This window comes from Paramormyrops kingsleyae, chromosome 18 (genome assembly GCF_048594095.1).
Source record: "Paramormyrops kingsleyae isolate MSU_618 chromosome 18, PKINGS_0.4, whole genome shotgun sequence".
Taxonomy (NCBI): Eukaryota; Metazoa; Chordata; class Actinopteri; order Osteoglossiformes; family Mormyridae; genus Paramormyrops; species Paramormyrops kingsleyae.
The window spans coordinates 23,246,819-23,268,566 of record NC_132814.1 but is presented as its reverse complement, the minus strand read 5'-3'; the positions used below and the strand labels follow the sequence as shown (position 1 = coordinate 23,268,566).

The 21,748-nt window shown below is 38.7% G+C and overlaps 1 protein-coding gene across 1 annotated transcript in view; it reads right to left on the bottom strand.

Annotated features, from left to right (window-relative positions):
• The window catches only part of ophn1 (oligophrenin 1), a 40,023-nt gene extending 18,475 nt beyond the window's left edge, over window positions 1-21,548 (bottom strand). The window contains exons 1-10 of the mRNA XM_023834188.2: window positions 20,955-21,548; window positions 16,139-16,234; window positions 10,161-10,222; window positions 8,155-8,226; window positions 3,522-3,623; window positions 2,492-2,602; window positions 2,270-2,374; window positions 2,041-2,170; window positions 1,673-1,773; window positions 1,345-1,436 (exon numbers count right to left, since the gene is read on the bottom strand). Coding sequence (XP_023689956.2) covers window positions 1,345-1,436; window positions 1,673-1,773; window positions 2,041-2,170; window positions 2,270-2,374; window positions 2,492-2,602; window positions 3,522-3,623; window positions 8,155-8,226; window positions 10,161-10,222; window positions 16,139-16,234; window positions 20,955-21,108 — 1,025 coding nt within the window. The 5' untranslated portion in view covers window positions 21,109-21,548. The remainder of the gene's footprint in view (window positions 1-1,344; window positions 1,437-1,672; window positions 1,774-2,040; window positions 2,171-2,269; window positions 2,375-2,491; window positions 2,603-3,521; window positions 3,624-8,154; window positions 8,227-10,160; window positions 10,223-16,138; window positions 16,235-20,954) is intronic.
• Window positions 21,549-21,748: the final 200 nt, after the last annotated feature.

Genomic DNA, 21,748 nt, shown 5'->3' with positions numbered 1-21,748 from the left:
AAAAAAAATTATGTGATTTCTGTACTCAAGGTGTAAAATGCATGAAACCACTGCATTTGGCAACCATAAAATACAACCTCTGCACAAATGGTTCCAGGTATTGAACCAATCTGAAAATTTTACTGCTTTTTTCTCTGGATTGGCACACATACAGGGATGGGAAAAATACCAAGAATCTGGCTTTAATGTTGAGCCAGTCCCAGCACTGCACACTAGTGGGAAAAAGGCTTTACAGACTGCAATTCACATCCTTTGTATGTATTACCCAGTTTACTGTAGCAAACACTTCTTATGCTGCTCTGTTAAATACAAATATCAACATAAATAATTCACCCTACCATCAAATTTTATTTCGCTAGCAGGTTGTGTAATTTGTAAAATTTAAATACAAAATACATACATTTTAAAATATACAGTGTAGTCCTCATGTATTTGGTCAGCGACACATTTTTTATTATTTTGGTTCTGAGGTTTGAAATAAAATACTCAGGCATACTGAGTGTTTCATTTCAAATCCATTTTGACGGTATAAAGAGCCAAACAAATTTTTTTTTAAAAGTGTTGCTGTCCAAATACTTATGGACTGCACTGTACAATTAAGCATTTTCAAACTCACTGCACCTCCAAATAATGCTTCTATTATTTTCTTTTGCAACCAAACCGCCCTCCATCATACAGTACCACCTCTACGATGCCTTATACAATGAAAATTAAATTTCACCACTGCGTGAATGAACCTTAAGTATTTCAGCAGTGCATACTGGTGACGTGCCCAGATTATACGCACAGTATCCCAATAAAGACTAACAAGAATGTCTTCCTTTCACAAACTGCATGGTTAGATGAACACGGCTTCAGTTCCCAAACCTCTCTTCAGGGGCACCTCAGCCATTCCATGGATGTATTACATTTCACCACCAGCTCAATTAATTAACTTAATTAGTTAAATAACTCAGTGATGTGCTGATTAGTCTTACTCCAGGTGTACTAGGGGTCAAAGGGTATATGTGACAGTGGCTACAAATATTCGGGTGACTTGAGAAGAGGTTTTGAAATGGCTAACATGGCACTATGACAGACATAATATCATAGTTTTACACCTAAGTGAAGTCTATTTGAACACTTTTAAGACTTTCGCACAGTACTGTATAATATATATCTACATAAGCCTCCAGGCTTAATGAGGTGCCATCATTAAAATGTTTCATATTATGTCATGTTCTAGAAGCGATGGAATGAAATGAATAATCTATCAGATCTGCAAAGAGGAGGCAACAGCAAATACCTGGCTGATTAGACATTTTATCACATTGATAAACATTTTATAGGGGAATGCAATTTCACCTTTCGCACGTTTCTATATCGAAGCAGAAACGTTTGTCTGTGGACTCACTCCTGCGTCTGATGCACAATTTAAGCTTCAACTCCACGGGGCCCTGTAAGGAGTAATGAAAGAACAGGAATAGTATTGCAGAAAAGAATTTTAAAATATTTCAATTAAGAAAGCTAGAAACATCCATTATGACAGAAACTTCCAAAATCTAGCAGGGAAAAAAAATATTTGTGCTTGTGAGGAACCAAAAAAAGGCATCCTGAATGAATGATATCACATTTCCATCATTAAATGTAATTATGAATATTTAAAAATAAATATTATAATTCAATAACTTACCTGTTTGGTAACAGGCTTCTGCTCTACAGGGATCATAATGAGTAGCTTGTTCTCTTTGTAATACTTGCAGTAATATTTCACCCATGTAATGCCCAGAGCCCCTTAAACATACATGAAGAATTACATATAATTAATGGGAATAAGGATCCTGAAATCTACACTACAGAACTAAAAAACAAGAGCATTTGCCTGTCCAGTTTACAGAGCAATACCTTGTACAAGTGTTATTTATTGCTGTTCAACAATTAGAACGATTATACTGGAATTGAACCAAGATGAGAGAAATATGCAGATGATTAAATTTCAAGAGTTGTAAAATATGAAAAATAAATTGGCTGGTCTGCTGAGGACATTTGTGAAATGATTACATTTCTCCTGTGAGTACAGGTAGCCTTCAATGGTGGGCTGGCTGGGAATTTTGCACATCTGAGGAGAGCCTTTCATTCTCTTCATGAGCTCCTCCATCTCTTCACGGGTGCTTTCAAAGTGGTTCCTTGTCTGAGAGACATATTGATTCAGAGGATGTCAGACAGCACTTGAGCTAAAGAAGTTTTTTTTTTCCCCAAATACTGCAACCCATTAATAATAAGTACTCACATTTTGCAGACTGAGCTGCAGCTCCTGCTTGTATGGCATGAAGTCTTGAGTTGTCTCAAAGGTGAGGTTATTCAGTGTCAGAAGACTCTGGAGGAAAGCTAAAACCTGCATTGCAGATTGCACATTTCTTTCAAGTCATCTGTGTAGTTTTATCCATACATAGATAACAGATGGCACAGACAGGCTCCACTGAAATTGGGACGTAAAACTTATTGTACTCACAGGCTCTACTACGTCGAATTTCTTCCTGTCTTGCACCTGTTGGATCTGGTAGACATACTCCACTGAGGACTCGTAAAAGTTTAACCTCTCTTTGTCAAGCTGCTCATCAGCCTGAAATTTGACCAAGCCAATAAAGTCAGGAAGGTGAAATGGGAGGGAAACCATAGAGAGTCTTAATAAAAGTAAAATAGGATGGTGCCTGTATACAAGGTGGGCAACATTCCCTGTGCTGCTATTTACCCTGCAATTCTGCTCAGGCTTACTTAACGAAAACGACTGGTGTAGCATCAGTGATGTCTGAGGTCACTTTAAAAGTTTCATTCTAGGCGCCTGCTTAGTTCTTCCCTTGACAGACTAGAAATATTTTTAGATCTTTTAAGTCAGTTTGCCCACCAATAATTTAATCAGAAGTGCTGCAAGAATCTCATCAAAATGAAGAGAAACTCAGATTTCCTCATTTTTAATGTTCTCTGTGCCTACATGTTTACTAAACAGGTCGATCAGGATTCCACAGACTTTTCAGTAAGTATAATTAAATTCTATATTCCGTAGCATTTGCTGGTATGTTTACATTTCGTGGGAATGTTTATCTGTTTGGATAAGACTATTTTGTAAGTATAAATATACAAATATAACATGGGATTTGGTGTCCTGTTCTGGATGTAGTAAGCAAAGGCGGTCGATGGATGATTTTCAGGTCACCAGATTTAGTCCCTTTTATGTTATTTTAAATAAGTATTGGTAACATATTACTTGATGGGGTTACAAATAATATACTAGTACACTCTTACTTAATTAATACAGAACCTAAAAGTGTGAGTTATGTACTGATCCCATGTTCGTTCATTAATCAATCATAACGGTTCACGTATTTCATGCAGTTACTATATTTGTTCATGATTTATATTTAGTAACTGAGTTACTAAGTTACTTTTGTCCCCTAAGGTGTTACCAAATCATCTGCTCATTGAGAATAATGTAATGTAGTAAAATAAGTAACATCCACAGTACAAAACCAATATTAACTCACCTCTTGTAAGTGAGTTTCCTTTTTTTTGGATGATAAGTTTAAATGTTTGTCCAACACAGAATAATATTTCTCGCTTTCTTTCTCAAACTTCTTTTTTTTCTCCTAAAACACAAAATCACTTTTTCAGTACATAGGTTCATTTGATCTCTTCAGACAGATCAAGTCATTTTACAAATCTATTAAAATACATATACTGCAGTTAGGGAAAAAGCCAATATTAAAATAAACAGAAATAAATATACATTCTAAGTACTGCAGAATTAAGAGAAAAGAAATCCTAAAATCTATTTTATATACTATATATAGCATGTAATTAAGACTATTGACAATAAGACTAAGAATTAACGGTCTAAAATGACAACATTCAACGATCAAGGAACATTTATCCTGAACATTCAAAATTAAACAAATTTCAAAGATATATTAATGATACCCTGAAAGTGAACTTTTTTGATTTATGTAGCTTTCAAAGAGTAAAACTGGACAGAATACTCAAACCTTTAAGCTATAATGATCATGTAATTGGATTTGTAATTGGTACAGTATGTGCATGTAATTACCAAACAGCTATTAACACAGTTACACTGACATTTGTAGCTCAAAAGTATCAGAAATTATGTGTAAAGCAAGAAAGGTCAGACCATTCCATTATGTATAATTTTGGCATGCCTGATTTAGCCATTTTTCAGTATGAGGCTGTTGGAACATAGAAGTATTTTAAAAACATAAAGCACGACATGGAGTAGCTTTGCCTTCTGTTGTAAAAAAAAGCATGGTTAAAGGCAGCTGCATGAGCACAGCGGCCTGGAAACACGCGCAGAGCCAGTTCCGGACTGGGAAGAACCCCGGCACCGGTTCCGGCACCGCATTGGTGGAAACAGGGAAGGTGTAAAATGTGGAAACTGAACTTACTACAGCTAGAGTGAAATCTTACGTTTACAGTTCATTAAGAAAGCCAGTAGACAGAAATACTGAGCAATAACATTCCTTCTAAGGGCGCTGGTACATGTTTAAAACTGCAAGAATGTATTTATGATTGTAAGCTCTTTCCACCATGTTGAACTGGCTCCAGCGAGAAAAGTTCTCTTGGCTGCCTGTCAGCTCTGCTTGGCCCACACAGTTAGGTTAGACTGTGCGTTTGTCGTTCCCTGCCGTTCGGCAGAGAGGATCTGCACCTAATTAGCACTGACGTGATAGACTGCAATCTGGACTGCCCATGGGCAGCAAGAAAACAGAACCAGGGCGGGTGGGAGACACTATCTTTAGGTTTCTCTATCTTTATGCGATTTCTCACTCCAAGGTTCACTTTCATATTACACAGAAAACAGCAAAAAAACATTTATTGCATCTATAATGTGCAGTTTCTGTTAACTGCTTGCAGCCAGCAAACATTCACTATTTAAACCATGTTTTTTTCCTTAGCTGTGAGACATTCCAATAACTGAGAAATTTCTTTCTAAGATTCCCCGCTTCCCATCTAATGCACACCACCTGCTGGTGGTTCTCCGTAACGTTACTGCGCATCAGCACAAAGAAAACAGGAAAACACACCAAACACACATTAACAAATATCACATTGCACTGTTCTTTTTGTTAGTAGATTTTATACATACATACACACGCACCAACATACAGTACATACATGAACAGTAGACATATACAAAAAAAACATATACACAGTACTGTGCAAAAGTCTTATGCAGCCAAACTGATGTTTAAATGATCTTCGTGTTGATGTAAAACTATGATGTTATGGCAGTCAAAGTGTGTTACTTAACCATTTCAAAACTTCTGCTAAAATCAGCCCTGTATTTTCAGCAACCCTCCAAAACAGCCATGAATTTTTTTACTTGACCGCTAGCACACCTCACAGAGCTGATCAATATCTCATTAACTTTTTTAACTAATTAACTGATGAAATTTAATAACTACATGGAATGGTGGAGGTGCCCCTGAGGAGGGGTTTGAACATAAGAAATTTACAAACGTGAGGAGGCCATTCGGCCCATCAGGCTTGTTTGGGGAAAACTTAACTAATAGCTCAGTCGTTAAAATCTTACCTAGCTCTGATTTAAAGGAACCCAGGGTTTTAGCTTGCGCTACACTAACAGGAAGACTATTCCATGCTTTAACTACACGCTGTGTAAAGAAGTGTTTTTTCAAATGCAGTTTAAAATGTTCTCCCGCTAATTTCCATTTATGACCATGAGTTCTAGTATTTAAACCAGGGGTCTCCAACTCCGGTCCAGGAGAGCTACTATCCAGCAGGTTTTCTGTCCCACTTGGCTTCTGATGAGCCACACCTGCTCCTGGTGTTTACCTGAGAACAGCTGTGGCTCATCAGAAGCCAGGTATGATAGAAAACCTACTGGACGGTAGCTCTCCAGGACCGGAGTTGGAAACCCCTGATTTAAACTAATATTGAAGTAGCCATTTGGCTGAACAGCATCCAGACCTGTTAGAATCTTATAGACCTGGATCATGTCCCCCCTTAGTCTCCTTTGCTCAAGGCTAAACAGATTCAGTTCAGCTAACCTCTCCTCATAAAACATTCCTCTAAGACCAGGAATCATTCTCGTAGCCCTCCGTTGCACCTTTTCTAAGGCAGCAATGTCCTTCTTAAGGTATGGTGACCAAACCTGCACACAATATTCTAGGTGGGGTCTTGCCAAGGAATTATATAATCGTAGCATCACCTCCCTTGACTTAAACTCCACACACCTAGAGATATAACCCAACATTCTATTGGCCTTTTTTATTGCTTCCCCACACTGGCAAGAGTGGGACATGGAAGCATCAACATACACACCGAGATCTTTCTCATAATCAGCTACCTTTATTTCAGTGGAACCCATAAAATGTCTGTACTTTATATTTCTGCTCCCTGCATGGATTACCTTACATTTATCTGTGTTAAATTTCATCTGCCAGGTATCAGCCCAGTTGCTAATTAAATCAAGATCCCGTTGTAGCCTCTGTGCTACTAGTTTAGTATCTGCTACACCACCCACCTTGGTGGGTGAAGCAGTGTTCATCTAGCCATCCAACTAGATATCAATAACTTTTTGGAGAATAAAAGATATTCTTATTACTTTATTGTGTTACTCTTAATTTGCATGTGTTCTAATGTTAAATTATGTTTTTTGTTTTCAGGAAATATACACTTCCTCCCCAGCTTTACACATTTTACGACTGCCTATGATGAAACTGCCTATATATATATGAAATAATTATATATGTTGTAAATAGGTACTGTACATACAAAGCAAACAAACAAACTGTGTGTGTGTGTGTGTGTGTATGTGCGCGTGCGTGTGAGAGAAAGATTTTGCTTATTTGTTTGTTTGGGTTTGTTCGTTTGTTTTATATTTTATGTCACCTTGACCAGAATAAGCTGGATGGGTGGAAATATATGCACTATATACATTCAATACAGTTATCTTTCAATATTCATCCAAGCCGGTCTTTCTTAAAACAAAACCGAGACAACTTATATTTGCATCTGTAAACAATTTATTGTTAAGTACTAAACTGAAGTACTGCACGTTAAACATGGATTATACAAAGCACACTTATTACTGGCATATGATGCAGTTAAATCAATGTATGGGCAGTAGTGTCTTAATGGTCAGGGAAGCGCACTTGTAATTCAAAGACTGCTGGTTTGAATCCCCTACCAGCAAGGCACCACTGAGGTACCCTGAGCAAGATGCCGCCCCCAAGCACTGCTCCCACGTGGTCACATATGGGTTAAATGCAGAGGACACATTTCATTGTTGTGCTGTGGTGTGTCAACAATTACCACTGACCACCATATTCTAAAACTGTGCTCTGTTACACAACATGGAAACCATAGAAGATATGAGCAGATTTTAAAAATCTGTTTTACATGTGAGAAAAAAATATACTGTTTGTACTATTAACTCTCTAGTATTTTTATTGTCCCATGACATGATTGCAAACTGTCGGATTTGGTTAGATTTCCAGAATTTTCTGGCTAGCTAATCATATTCTTTGATCTTCTTAACATGCAGAACACAACAGAATCCTATGACTAAAATGATGCTGCAGTGAATTGAAATGAATTCACAAAAAAAGTTTGTGAAAAGGTGATGTGGGAAATCAGGTTAGGGCCTGAAGTGTGCACAAAATGACATGGACAGATTTTTTTGTACACCTTATGGATGACTTATGGATATTCAGGGACGAAGTACATAGCCTCTCTCAGGACACCAAGATTCAAGTTCATGATGTTTGATAAAGCAAGGAAGAAGCTCTTCATCAATGAGAAACAGAGAAGAGCCAGGCTGCAGTTCACAACAAATGTATATTTCACACAGTCGCATACCCATAAACTGAGACATGAGTGAAGCAAAAAGTTTGCTGTCGTCTCTTAATTTTTTTCCAGAGCTGAATATGCTGAACATGCAAGTGCTGCAGAAACTGCTTCTCTTTCTATCAGGTGGGTGAAGAAACTCAATGTACGCATTAAAAGTGGAAGTATATAGAGCCGCGACTGAAACTATTATAACAAAACAGAAACCAGCAAATATTTAAGAGGAAGTGAAACGATCTCTGTAGCTAATCATCTCTGATACAAGACACTTGTTTTGTATGAACTCCCAGCACTTACCTTTGTAACTCCTATTTGCTCTTTCCGGAATTTCTCCAGTGGTTTAATCAGCAAGTCACAAGCATTCTGAACCTGCAATAAAAGTGGAGGCAGCAGCAGAATTTGATCAGAATTTCATTCCCCATCACAGACCTCTGACTCACTCTTTTACATGCAGTCTTACGCCACCCCGTAGCTAATATACAACTCAAACATAACTAACTAAGTAATAGTATATTTCGGATACTTTATCACAGATCCACAACCTTTCAATGCACAAAACTAAGGGTGTCCGACAGGTCCAGTAAGCCGTGGTGGCAGTGAACGGTGCTTGTAAAATATACTGTAGTGCATTTGGAAAATCTACTGATGCAACTACGCTTAACTCATAGATGTAAGCATTAAATGACTTTAGCAGGTTTTTAGAAATGACCTCTACTGCACTCTAATTGAGATCTTCAAGAAATTGTTGAGTTAGAGATTTCAGACTCAATTGCTCCAGCAGAGGGCAGTCTTTCCACCTAAAAAGTATGTCACGGGTTTTACTCACCTATGTCACATGATCTTATCACTCAATAATCATAACAATAGTGGGAGCGGTCAGTTTCATTTTGGTTTTGATAAATTATCGGGTACACGATTTGGAAAAACACTGAGTCAAACAAAACAGACAACAAATGACCTATTTACAGACGAGCAAACAGAAAATTCAAAACAAGGCATGACTCGGCACAGACCGACATTGTAATACTCAGGTTCAAATGCACATTGGGGTATTACAATTTAAGAGATAGTCACACCTGAAAGGTTTCTGTAACCTATTAAGACATACCAGAATTTAATATAATGTTCTGATTCTTTGCTCTTCTTTTTTGTGCCAAAGTTTTTTTTTTTTTTGACAAAGGTTTTGATTCTGTCCCACTGCAGAAAGCATCTGCCATCAACACGGTCATTTCATTAATCATCATTACCATCATAAGCACCACTTGTAATCCAATTTTCAATGTTTGTATGTGAGGTTTGTCCGCTTCTAAAACAGACCTATAGCCATCAATTTTAAGTGGAAAGTGTCATGTATACATGCATAAATACTGTCTAAGTCAACTGTGAGGTAAATAATTTGCATTATAATTAACATCCTTCTCATGTCAGACAGGGCAAATGTTTGGCTACTTTAATTGTATGCATTAAATCACTTCCGAGTTCCTTCTATGCAGTACATTATCACAGCAAGCCTGAAGCCAAATACCTTAAGCACACGTTACAATACCATACAGGGTGTTTCCATACACACGCATACACACACACACACACACACACACACACCTACCCAGTCCCAACCTTAACCATAAATAACCAAATAAAATGCAAGACTTTTGGGTATTTTAGTGTTTTGATTGCATTCACAGATTTTTTTTCTATTTGTTTTTGTAAAATTGAGGTTTAAACTGTGTAGGCCTGAAAAATGTCCCCACAAGCTAAAAGGTAACAGGTTTTTCACATCATGGGGACATTTGGTACAACCGTTAAATGTTCCCAGGTAAATACAAACCTGCACACGTGTGTGTATGCATGCACGCACACACACACACACACACACACACACGCATACACACACACACACACAATTTAGACAGTAATACTCCTAAACTGCATGACTTCCAACAATCATAGAAAATGTGCAAATTCCAGAGAGACAGATGAACATCACTCTGAAAGTATGACATCACAGTGCAACCTAAGAAGTGGCTACACCAATCTATTTTATAGTGACCTCTTCCGAACAAACCGATATTTTAAGTAGGATTTCTTGTAATAAGGAAAAGCAATTATAAGCCCCAGTGTAGGAAAATGGCCGTAATATCTATGGCATGTATTCCAAAAGGAAAAAGTGGTCGACCAGAGTATAAGAAAACAACAGTTATCTGATGTCTTTGCTCTCAGAACAAAGACAGGTGTGATTGAATAACAGCCCTCTACTGCACACAAAACAGCAGAGGTGGAAAAATATATTATATCATGCTTACCAGCATCATTCTGTCCTCCTCCACTTCTTGTAGCAGGCCAGAAAACTCCCGAAAAGACTCAGCTGAGAAGAAATCACACTTATCTTCAAAAAATACAGTCATGCGGGGAAATGATATGCAGTGTCCTCATACTGCAGTACAAAACAGACACAAAATGGGAATACAATTACTGTTTCAAGTCCCAGAGACAACGTGTTTAAACCTTCACATATTCAGCAGAAATGGGATTGAGATGTTCAGCCATTATTTTTTGATAGAAAGATACTTAAAAAGTCATACAGAAGTACTACTTCACTTACTATTAAAGTTGGGTGTGATGCGTCATATTGACTTTGTGCTAATGCACTCAATAATATATTCTGTATATGGGCTTTACAGGTCTACTCTTTCTTACACAGATCATTAAAAGAAAGTCAAGCTGCTTAACCGGGTGTCTGTGACAAGGATTAAGTGTTTAGAAGAAAAAGCTGCTTTTGGGCTGAGGAAAGAAACCTCTGTGAACAGGAGAAGAATATGCCACACAACACAGACAGACAGACAGACAGAGCACACACACAGACAAACAGACAGACAGACCACACACACAGACAGACAGACAGACCACACACACAGACAGACAGACAGACGACACAGACAGACAGACCGACCACACACAGAGAGACAGACAGAGCACACACACAGACAGACAGACAGACAGACGACACAGACAGACAGACCGACCACACACAGAGAGACAGAGCACACACACACACGCAAGGTTGTGGGTGTGTGTCGAACACACAGCCATTGTGGTGCATGATGGATATGGTGCAGCCAAAGATGCAACAGTTTTAGTAAAATAAAATATACAGTGGAACTGAGCCTTGGGCTTCTTACTTTTTCATCTTCATAGAGGGTTAAAGGGCCATTGCCAAAATGTTTAGCTAACAACCTGGTAATTTTTGGGTTAATTAATAAGTACACACAGTTACAAACGAGATTTGTACCTCAAGTCTGTCTCGAATTTGTAAATAAGTCAAAACAGGTAATGCAGTTCTTATTTGGTGTCAGTAACTCAAATGTCTATCTTAGTATATATATATATATATATATATATATATATATATATATATATATATATATATATATATATATATATATACACACGCTACCTCGAGCCGAAGCTATGCAAAGTTTTCATGAGCTTCACAAAGGACTGTCTGCCTTATTCTACAAATCAATAAAGATCTGGAGGCAGTTTGAGATGAAAAGGTTCACAAATTGTTGTCATACTTGCTTGCGTCAAAAAAAAAGATAATCAAATTCTTTAAGGATCACTATCTCTCAAACCGGTCTTTGAAAAAACGCACCCAACTTTGCCTCTCCCACACTGGCTTTAAAAAACTGTCAATTCAATGGCTGTCTGAATAGTTTCCAATAAAGCTGTGAGTTTTATAGCAGGCATAACTGACGGACCTATTGGGATAGGCCTGGGTATTCACCCTATGTGGGCTGATGCTGATCTTCTGTTGAGGACAAAGCAATGACTAACAGTAGCCAAGTCGAGGCTGACAAACTGGCTTAACCCAACCCTCTTTTAGCTGCTTAGAATCATCACCCAAAAGTTTCTACAATAGAAGCTGTGTTTATTTCCTGCACTGTTAATCAGTCGTGGTCATTGAGCCTCCCACGAGGAACGCCAACAGAATGAAGGTAGCAGGTGCTAATCATTCAAGAAAGTGGGAGTATCGCCTCTCACAGGGGCTACTCAAATCCACATTAGGACAAGTTAGAAGGTGACTGGCAAACAACCTGCTAGTTTCTCTTTCTATCCCTGACCATAAACAGCTTAGAGACCAACCACTCAGAGGGGACTGCTGCCATCCATCTGTACCTCCTGTGGCCTCCACTTGTGCCCAGCAGCACCAAGAAGGAGAATATGTCCCTACTCACAATGCCAACAACCTCCACCTTTATAGCTCTTCATAGATCATCCCCACACTGGCCCATTTATGAGTCTCCTCAGCAACTCTGTGTTTCCTAAGCATCCTATCCAGCTACACAGTCCACCACGCATCTATTTTTCATCTCAATCCTGCTCAGATGACTCTCACTTAACTCTTGAGTTAGTCTAAGGTTTGCTACTTTATCAGCTACTAAATAAAGTGTTAGTTGCTCCAGTGCTTGTGTTTGTTACACAATTCTACAGTCATTCCCCATCAATGGGGAGGCATCTTAGGGAAACCGCACTTGAACAGGCATTTGAGAATACTGGACATTTTCTTCTTAACAGGTTTGACTTGGTTCCGCTGCTTAAAATAAAACTTAAAAGAAATGAGGAAAATGCTTGTACAGTATACTGGCCAAACTCGTATTTAATCTCTTCCTCTAAATGAGCTACATGTTTGTTGGATCCTTTTCAGGCAAAACATGTTAACGAGATTATTATCAATTACTAAATATGATAAACTCATACTGAAGCCATAGATGTATTCCTGTTATTGACCTGTCCTTACGAAACCTGTACATAAATATAACAGTTGTTTCAATCTAGGTTTAGACCAGGGGTCTCCAACTCTGGTCCTGGAGAGCTACCATCAAGTAGGTTTTCTATCATACCTGGCTTCTGATGAGCCACACCTGTTCTCAGGTAAATACCAGGAGACCCCTGGTTTAGACCACATCAGATAGAATATGGAAATTGTGTCACTGAAAGTAATGAATGACTCGCTTATGTTGTCTGACCGAATGCGTGTCCTTGTCTGAGCTTCGAGATCTAAGTGCGGCATTTGATACCGTAGACTGTGACGCGACTTTGATCGTGGTTTCTCACTGAATGGCTGCCCTGAAGAGAGCACCACCTCCTGACTGCTGGGCCCTGCTGACTGCAGACACCCTTTCCCTATGATTTTCCCTCATGTTCCATAATAAACTTTGCTCCTTGTGTGGCTCTTGTCCGCAGCAGGAGTCTCCCATCTCCTTTTCCCATTATAAGGCAATGAAATTCTTTTGTATCCATCAGAATCCTTAGTTGGCATTAAAGGGCTGGTTTTGTCCTGGTTTGGGGATCTTATCTAACTTGACACTATAAGTTTATATGAACAACAAACATCTGAATTAACCAGAGTGACCTATTACTGTTTACGCTGCATAAACTTGCTGACCAGAATTGAGGTACGGACTTCAGTTCGGACTTGGACTCCAGTCTCGGAAATGAATGAATGGACTCTGTCTTGTCACACACTCCGGATTGGTTTTCAATCAGCTTTGAGATGGACTCGAACACCCGTGACTCTAAAAGGCTTCCCAAGTCCATAGTGTACGTCTGCAGCTTCCAGGCCGAAGATACGCAGCTATACATATCAGTCAAACCAGGTGAGCTGTCACAGCTGTGAAACATACAAAACCTTCTGTTGGATATGAGGAGCTCGATGGCTGGTAACTTCCTCCTACTAACCTAGATAAAACGGAAGTATTGTAACTTGGCTCTACAGAAGTTCAATGTTTGCTTAAGCTTGTATAACTTGATTTTTTTTCTGTTGAACTTGGTCACGTGTTTAAAAATCTTGGAATCATAGTTGACAGATGCTATGTGATGCTCCCGTGTAGCGTTTTTTTTCCATTTGACGGACATTGCAAGGTTTTTGTGTCCTCTCCTTGTTATAGCGAGGTTAGGAAGATATTATTCATCTTTTCATTTTCTGTAGCCACTTGTCCCATTAAGGAAATACATGCAAACTCCAAACACATGGAGCCCCTGATCCCAGAGGTGTAAGACAACAGTGTGATTCACCCATGATCTAGATCAATCCATGGCTTTATAAGTTTAACCCCCTGAGACTCGACCTATTCATTTATGTCCATTGTAGTGGACATTGTATTTTTGCATTTAGTTTTTCACTGATGTTAGGAAACATATTTATTCCTGTTGTACACTAAAGAGGACATGCTGACATTGTACACTAAAGAGGACATTTAATTGTAAGATGTCTTATTTCCCCCAAAGACAAATAACCTACAATTGAAGGACACTTTTTTCCTTGGGCCTCAGGAGGTTACGACAGTATTACTGTAACGCAGTACTGTCTGGAAATATCGCTGACTCCTTAAAGACTTCAACTGGTACACAGTTATTACTAGAATCAGGAAGTTGGTTCATATTAGCCCTGCAATGTATTCATGACATGTGCTTCCTGTTAAGTTATGCATTGATTTTAAGATACTATGACTAATCTGTAGATATTTGAGTGGCCTTGATTATCTGTGTGATGTTTTAGTTGCGTACAACTCTACTGCTTTGCTTTGCTCTCAAGGAGCTGCTTATCTATTCATTGCCAGAGTGTAAAGAACCGCTTGGGCTACAGAGTAATTTCCTATAGAGTTCCACAGCAGTGGGATTCAGGCTCACTCCAAATCTTTAAGTAAGGGACAGAAAAGACTTGTTTAGTGTAGTTTACAGCTTTTAGTAGTTACTCAGTCCCAGCTGGGGTTAGAGTCTGAGGCAGAGACTAAGATGGGGATCACCATCATCAACTTTGGATGAGCTGTACTGTGAGGGCTATCACTCTGGCTCTGCATGCAGCCATGTGTTACTGGAGTTCTGCTGTTACTCTTGCCTATGTCCTGGTCTGCCTGTGCTTCCTGGTTTTGCTACCATACCTAGTCATGCCAGAAGTTCCTTATGGTACTTCACCTTGCTGAATTGCTTCATCACTTTTCTGATCTGTAGTTGCTCATGTACCGTCCTGATCCACACCCCCCTCGGGGTCCTTGAGGACCGGCTTGAGAAACAACGGCCTAAGCCCACTTACGCCTGTCAACCTGCCTGCCTGAACCGCAATGCGAAGAGCTACTCATACTGTTCCACCATCTGCCCGGAAGAACCCCGCAGGTATTCATGTGAACTTGTACTGTCCGGTGCCAGCCAGAGAAGGCATCACAGCACAAATACAATTAAATAATAATAATAACAATAATAATAATAAAAAAATCACTGATGCCTCACACCTCCAGCTTTGGGAGTTTGATTCCAGCCTCTGTTGAGCATGTATGTATGCATGTGTGTATGTGTGCATGTGTGTGTGCATGTGTGTTTGCATGTGTGTTTGTGAGCATGTGTGTGTGCATGGGGAGGGGGGGGGGTGTTGGCATATTCTCCCCTTCTCTCATGGATTTCCTCCCACAGTCCACAGAAATGCAACTAATCTAATTAATGTCTCTAAATTAGCTGGTCCAGACCAAATCAGCCCCGATCCCCCCACCCTCCTAAACACACAAGGCACCCCCATGATATTCATCGGGGTTTGTCTGTACCATCCATACGCAAATCTACACCTTTGCAAACTGTGCAACAAAAGTGTTTACTTATCCCAAAGAGCCGAAAAGTATAGCTGACTTATGTGGATATGATTCCACAGCATATGAAAGGTAACTTCCTTCCATCACTAATTTCACTTCCCCCATTTCTCTTCTGTTCTCCCACCACCCTCAATCCTCTACTATATACGGATTAATTAAGTGTTACTTTTGTAATCACTATCACAATGATTTATGAGATAAAGTTATCACACATAGTTAGCTACCTATATGGGAATGATATCTTTTGCAAAATTATATTCTTGTATTGTAGTTACAGACATAAACATCATGTGGTTCAAAGGCAACATGGACAATATACCTTTAAGGCAGATGAACACTACAGAGGTGATTCAGATCAATTACAGTACTTGCTGACTTATTCTAACTCAATTATTATTATTTGACCACTAATTACTCATGAATAGTTTACTTTTTCAAACCCTTAAGACTTCCTAGCGCTGAGAATTTCTTCTGTTTTCTATGCAATGAGCACTCAGATGAACCACTACGAAAAACAATATCTGCACAATCTCTTACTGCTTCATCCTGCTGCTTGGATGTAGGATACCAACATAGGGAGACTTACAGAAAGTTATACTATTATAGAATAAGCAGATAACTTGAGTACCGTGTAGACTTACCGATGTTCATCTCATCATCGGTCATGGAATCGCCAATGAAGTCAAACTGAAAAGCTTGAAGCGTGTGGGCAAATTTCTGAACAGCCATGGAATAATCTGAAAAACACACACAGCTTATGATTACAGAGTATGATGACAATATAGTAGGGAACAAACAAATCCTTTTTTATTAACATTTTTTTAAATAGATATCAGAACATATCATATGGCCCAGAAGACAACATTGAAGGCCTTATTCAGAACATCAGGTACGACTGGGTGATGAACGTATAATTATTCACACAAACACTAGAGTTCTTGATAAAGTTACTGTTTTGTGAAAATGCAGGAGCCGCAGAAATTAATTTCTTTCGTGGTTCTGGCCTGCAGCTTTTGATGGTCGCAGTGCGGAAATGCTCGGATTGGCTTGTATATTCCAGTTCAGGTATGATGTGTCACTGAAACCAGAGGTCAAAGCTGCCACCTAAAACTGAAACTTGCTGTACGGAAAGAGTCAGCTGAAAAAATAAGCGCCTGCGAGGCGAGTGCCCTTAAAAGAAAATAACTGAGAAAAGGCAGTAACCAGTACAGATAACTGAGTAACCAGTATGGATAACTGAGTAACCAGTACGGATACCAACTACCAAAGCAAGTACATGTTAATGTTCATTCCATGATCTGCCAAAAACAACTAAGACAATCACACATTGTCATGCTGTTCAACCAACGCTAACGTTTTTTATACAATATTGACAACAGTAAAATATATATAAACATTTCATTCAATCTGGTATAGAATACAGTACTCTCACACATTGGGCATTTGCTTCTTTAATATTATTGGCCATATATCATGGTAACTAACTCGATACTACCAAGATGTTTTAATAAGGTTAAAGTCAGGGTTGGGGGGGGGGGGGGGGTATCACCGGAAGCATAGGGCACAAGGCTGGGGTACACCCTGGATAGGAAGAACATGCAAACTCCACATAAACAGATGTGAGCTTGGTTGAAGCTGCCAGGAATTCATCATCTTTCAAGAAGCTCAAAGAACTGGAAGTTCTCACCTGTAAAGGGTGTACGTCAATCTTAAAGGGTCAGGTTACCTATGATGGCTTAACTGAACCCTGCTGGCAATAACTAACATTATAAATATAATGGCAACCATGGGACACTTTCTGTAGAGTATATGTGTCACGGTGGGACGGACTGAAAAACGACGAGGGCAGGAAATAGCTAACCAACCTAACATCGATTATAAACAAAACAGTAGCACCTGAATGTGTCTAAATATTTTTGCTTAAAGTACACAATTTCCACAATTGTTCATCACACACTTGTTACAATCCTGTCAAATATTGCTTGCAGTTTCCTGTAAATAAACCCTTAAATAGATTGACAGGCCCTTAAAAAGTATTTGCTGGTATGAATGGTATATTATCCTCCCTCCTCTTTTCCCTCAGTCTGAATGCTTGAAAAATGTTTGAAATAAAATAAGGAATTGCGGCTGGGTGAAGTCAAAAGGAAGTAAAACCAAACATTTCCAAATAGCAAACACCTTCATTCTGAGGCCCTTTTCTCTTCTCATTTCAAAAGATGATGCAATTACACCACCACAATTCCTTTGAGAGGTTAGGAAGCATTCTGATGATATATAAGCACTTTACGTAAAATTCAGTGCATTTACATTTATTTAGCAGAAGGCTTTGTCCAATGTCACGTACAAGTGAGGCGACTAGCACATTAGCCGTTCCTGTGGAAGGTCTACGCAGAGGATTATGGGAGCTGGGTGCCAAGCCACATAAACCTCCCTACCGTGACTCATAGAGGGTGGCTGACAGGGATGTTAAAACTGAGCTCAACACTTATAGTCAACACAACACTTTAGTTTAACTGGCTTATGTGTGTGTATATGTCTGTCTGTGTGTGTGTATATATATATACACGTTTGCGTGCATACCCCTGTGTTGAACAAGGAAGTACTGTGGTCTGTGTTTCCTATTATAGGCTTAAAGATGATTAGATTAAACCTAATTGTCCCCATGGGGAAATTGGCTTGGACAAAGTACATGATGGCTTTATATAAAAGCACATTACAACACATCAAAACATACAAAGAGAGACACAAAAAAAAAACACAACCACTACATTTAATAAGCAGTTATGTAAAATGGATGGAGTTTCAGGCATAATTATTTGTGAATGACAGTTCTTAGCTGTCTTGTTCTCTACTCAAAGAAGAAAAATATGCGAACATTATCAGATGTAAATAAAGAAAATACAAAAAATATTTAATTATCTATACATGAATAAATAGTATTAGACAAACCAATTACCACTCGTCAAATGGTAACTGTATGCCAAACACACATTAACACACCTAATTAGGCATCTCCTAAACCAGTGTTTCTCAACCCAGTCCTCAGCGAAGCCCAGCCAGTCCACGTTTTTGCTCCCTCCCAGCTCCCAGCCAATCAGGAACACCGAATAGCTGGTACAGGTGCGCTGGGAGCTGGGAGGGAGCAAAAACGTGGACTGGCTGGGGTTCGCTGAGGCCTGGGTTGAGAAACACTGTCCTAAACCATTTATCTTCCATCCACTTTTCCAGAGCAGTTATATGAGGAAGTATGGACTCCATGCCAGGTAGCATGAAGCACAACACACCAGTACACACTTATCAGGATGCCAGTCCATCAGAGGGCAGATACACACGTACTCTTTCACACTACCCGAGGTGGAAATTTCAGGTCCAGAAAGTAAGAATCCAGACCATGATTTAGTTTCAACCAACCAGTATGAGGAGTCACAGTCACAGAATGCTCAAATGGTTGGTTGAAACTAAACCATGGTCTGGATTCTTACTTTCTGGATCTGAAATTTCCACCTCTGCACACTACGGCAACCAGGTTCTCTGGTGAAAGCCTGTATTAGCTGGGGAAAAAAAACATGCAACTTCAGCCACACTCCCAACCCTAGAGGTGAGAGGCAATGCTTCCTCTATCTAGCTATTTATTCAGGGTACCTGAGAATGGATAACAAGCCTACAGCTCAAAGTTGACTATTTATAAGGATGCTTAAAATTTGATTCACGTATTTAGATTATTTTATAAATTCTTCTTACATATCTTACATCACTTGCTATATTTAAAAGAATTAGTCCTAAAACAACAGATGAATTTACACAAATCCTTCACCTGTCATGGTTTTCAACATAATCTAAAAATGTCAGCATATTTTTTTTATCTTTGATTTGGAGAAATGATGGTTCTGGCAGTTGCTCAGTCCACATTTCAGTGCATCTAGATGCCAGAATTTGACTAAAGCCTTACAATGAATGAGGGAGATTCCAAAAGTAACAAACACTCTTACTGCAGCATATGATTCTCACATTTTCAGCACAACAAGCCGCAGCAACAATAATTTAAATGCCTTATGTTGGTAGACGTGCACAAAAGAGCATTATTTATGCAGAATACAATGTATTTTAAACAAATAGAGTAAGTACTAATTCATCTTTGGGACAATACATGAAGACTATTCTAAAGTATTTTATAGGCAAAATAAATGAATAAATACATTTCATTAATGTCATTATGCTCAAGTATTAAGAGTATGTGATGTGTGTTTTGAGTATTTCTTTTATGAAACTTTTTTATATTTAAAATAAAACAAAGGGTGAATTAAATACATTCTAAATCATGACATAAGGCATTGTCCCATCAAGATACATTGAAATAAGTAAAAACAAGTATTTAAATGTGTGTAATACATAGCATGATGAATTTAGGACTCGTACATTTTTAAAAAAAATCTTATTTATATATGAAAACTATGACCATGAGTATAAAACTGCCATTCTGAGAAGTTAGCTTGCTATATGGGTTTTAACAGCCCATTTCCATTCACAGAACAGGAAAATCAAAATGGCTGCTCCCTCTGGCTCTGTGAGGAGGTAAACAATGTGCTAGCTTGTCAACTCCATCACTATCACATCTTATCATTTTAAAAGATATAGTACAGAGTTTAAGTCGAATGAGATTGTGGGTCTATAATCAACCTTTTCTCCTCCTCATATGAACGTCCCTTATATTGTCTTTTATAATGGGCTACGTTTCAATAAATGTTTTTCTGTCTTGTGCTTAACTCCGTGAACGAACACAAATATTAAGACATTTCCCGTGGTCCATCATATATATATTATATATATAAATATATATATATAATCTGCACAGCCTATATGAATACTTTCCTCGGTATTTTCAAATATGTTGTTTTGCACATCCGACGTAACCCACGGATAGATGCAAATATTCAGAAAATGCGGCATCAATGACAATACATTGATGACAGGTTATAGGAAGGTTTATCAGAATGAAAATGCCCAACATCATTGTCAAAACCGCATAAAAGTCGAAATAGTAAAGTGGCAGATACTGTTTGACATGACAGCACAGTCATCGGAAACAAAGTAGCTACCAGATAAAGCCGCATTCTTATTGACTGCTGAGCCTGGCTACTATAATAACTATCTGCTCCTTTCCAGAAGTGGAATAATAAACAAAACAGCTTGGAATTATTAATATGCTCAATGTTATTTTCATGTATAACCATTTTATTGTCGCTTTTTTTCTAATGTTGTTATGATTAATCATCACCATGATTAAATGATCACTTTTAAACAATACCATAGATGTAATGTGGCTTGTATTGTGGGATCTCCTTTATGTTCCAGTCATCTAGCCAGATTAAAAAGTCCCCAGAGTAATCCAAACACAGAATCAAGTCATTTTCAGATTTAATACAGATTTAATACCCGCCCGCCAAAAAAAGTACTTACTCCTGATTCCAGTTATCACATTATTGCCATCTTTAATTAAATCCTTCAGGAACTTGCTCGTTCTTTCCAGTTCCGCTTCGTAGCATTTCAATCTCTCCCGAAAATCGGGACTGTCCAGATAGCAGTCACTAAACTCCAGTGGAGGGTGTCCCATAGTTTCCGAGCAAGAAAAATGCGCGTTAAATCGCCTAAAATGGGTAAATTGACCTTATGAGCTTCAGATGACTCGGTAGACGCCGAAAGTGTTAACTTGGTATCAGTATTCCACCTTTTTCACTGCGAAGATTTCACACATCCTCAGCGGGTACGTCCTACGAGCGGATTGTTTTCCCAAAATCAATATTGATTATCCAGTCAGATCAGCAGCTTTCCGACAGCGTTTCTTATAATACATCTACTTCAGCGGTATTTTTCCCCTTTACCTTCGAAGCGGAATTTATCCATGCTCACAATTTCAAATCCGACCCGAGTGTTAACTTTTCAAGCGTAACATGAATCCGATCTTGGCTTTCAGGCGATTTCCTCGTTGTATGCTCTGGAATATTGTACAGTACACGTTGGGCAAAGCGATGGACCTCCCATTTCAACATCCATAGTTTTGCCTTAAAGAGATAGTAGCATTCGCTGGTAAGACAATGCATGCATGCACACTTCAATTGGCAAAATAAATGCTTTGTTGGACTAAAACCTTCTCCAAAATCATCCTACTATAATCATTGACTAATATTCTTTTGAAATGATTGTTCGGATGATACTTTGTCCAAATGGCTGCTTGTGTTCTATAGGTTAATCAA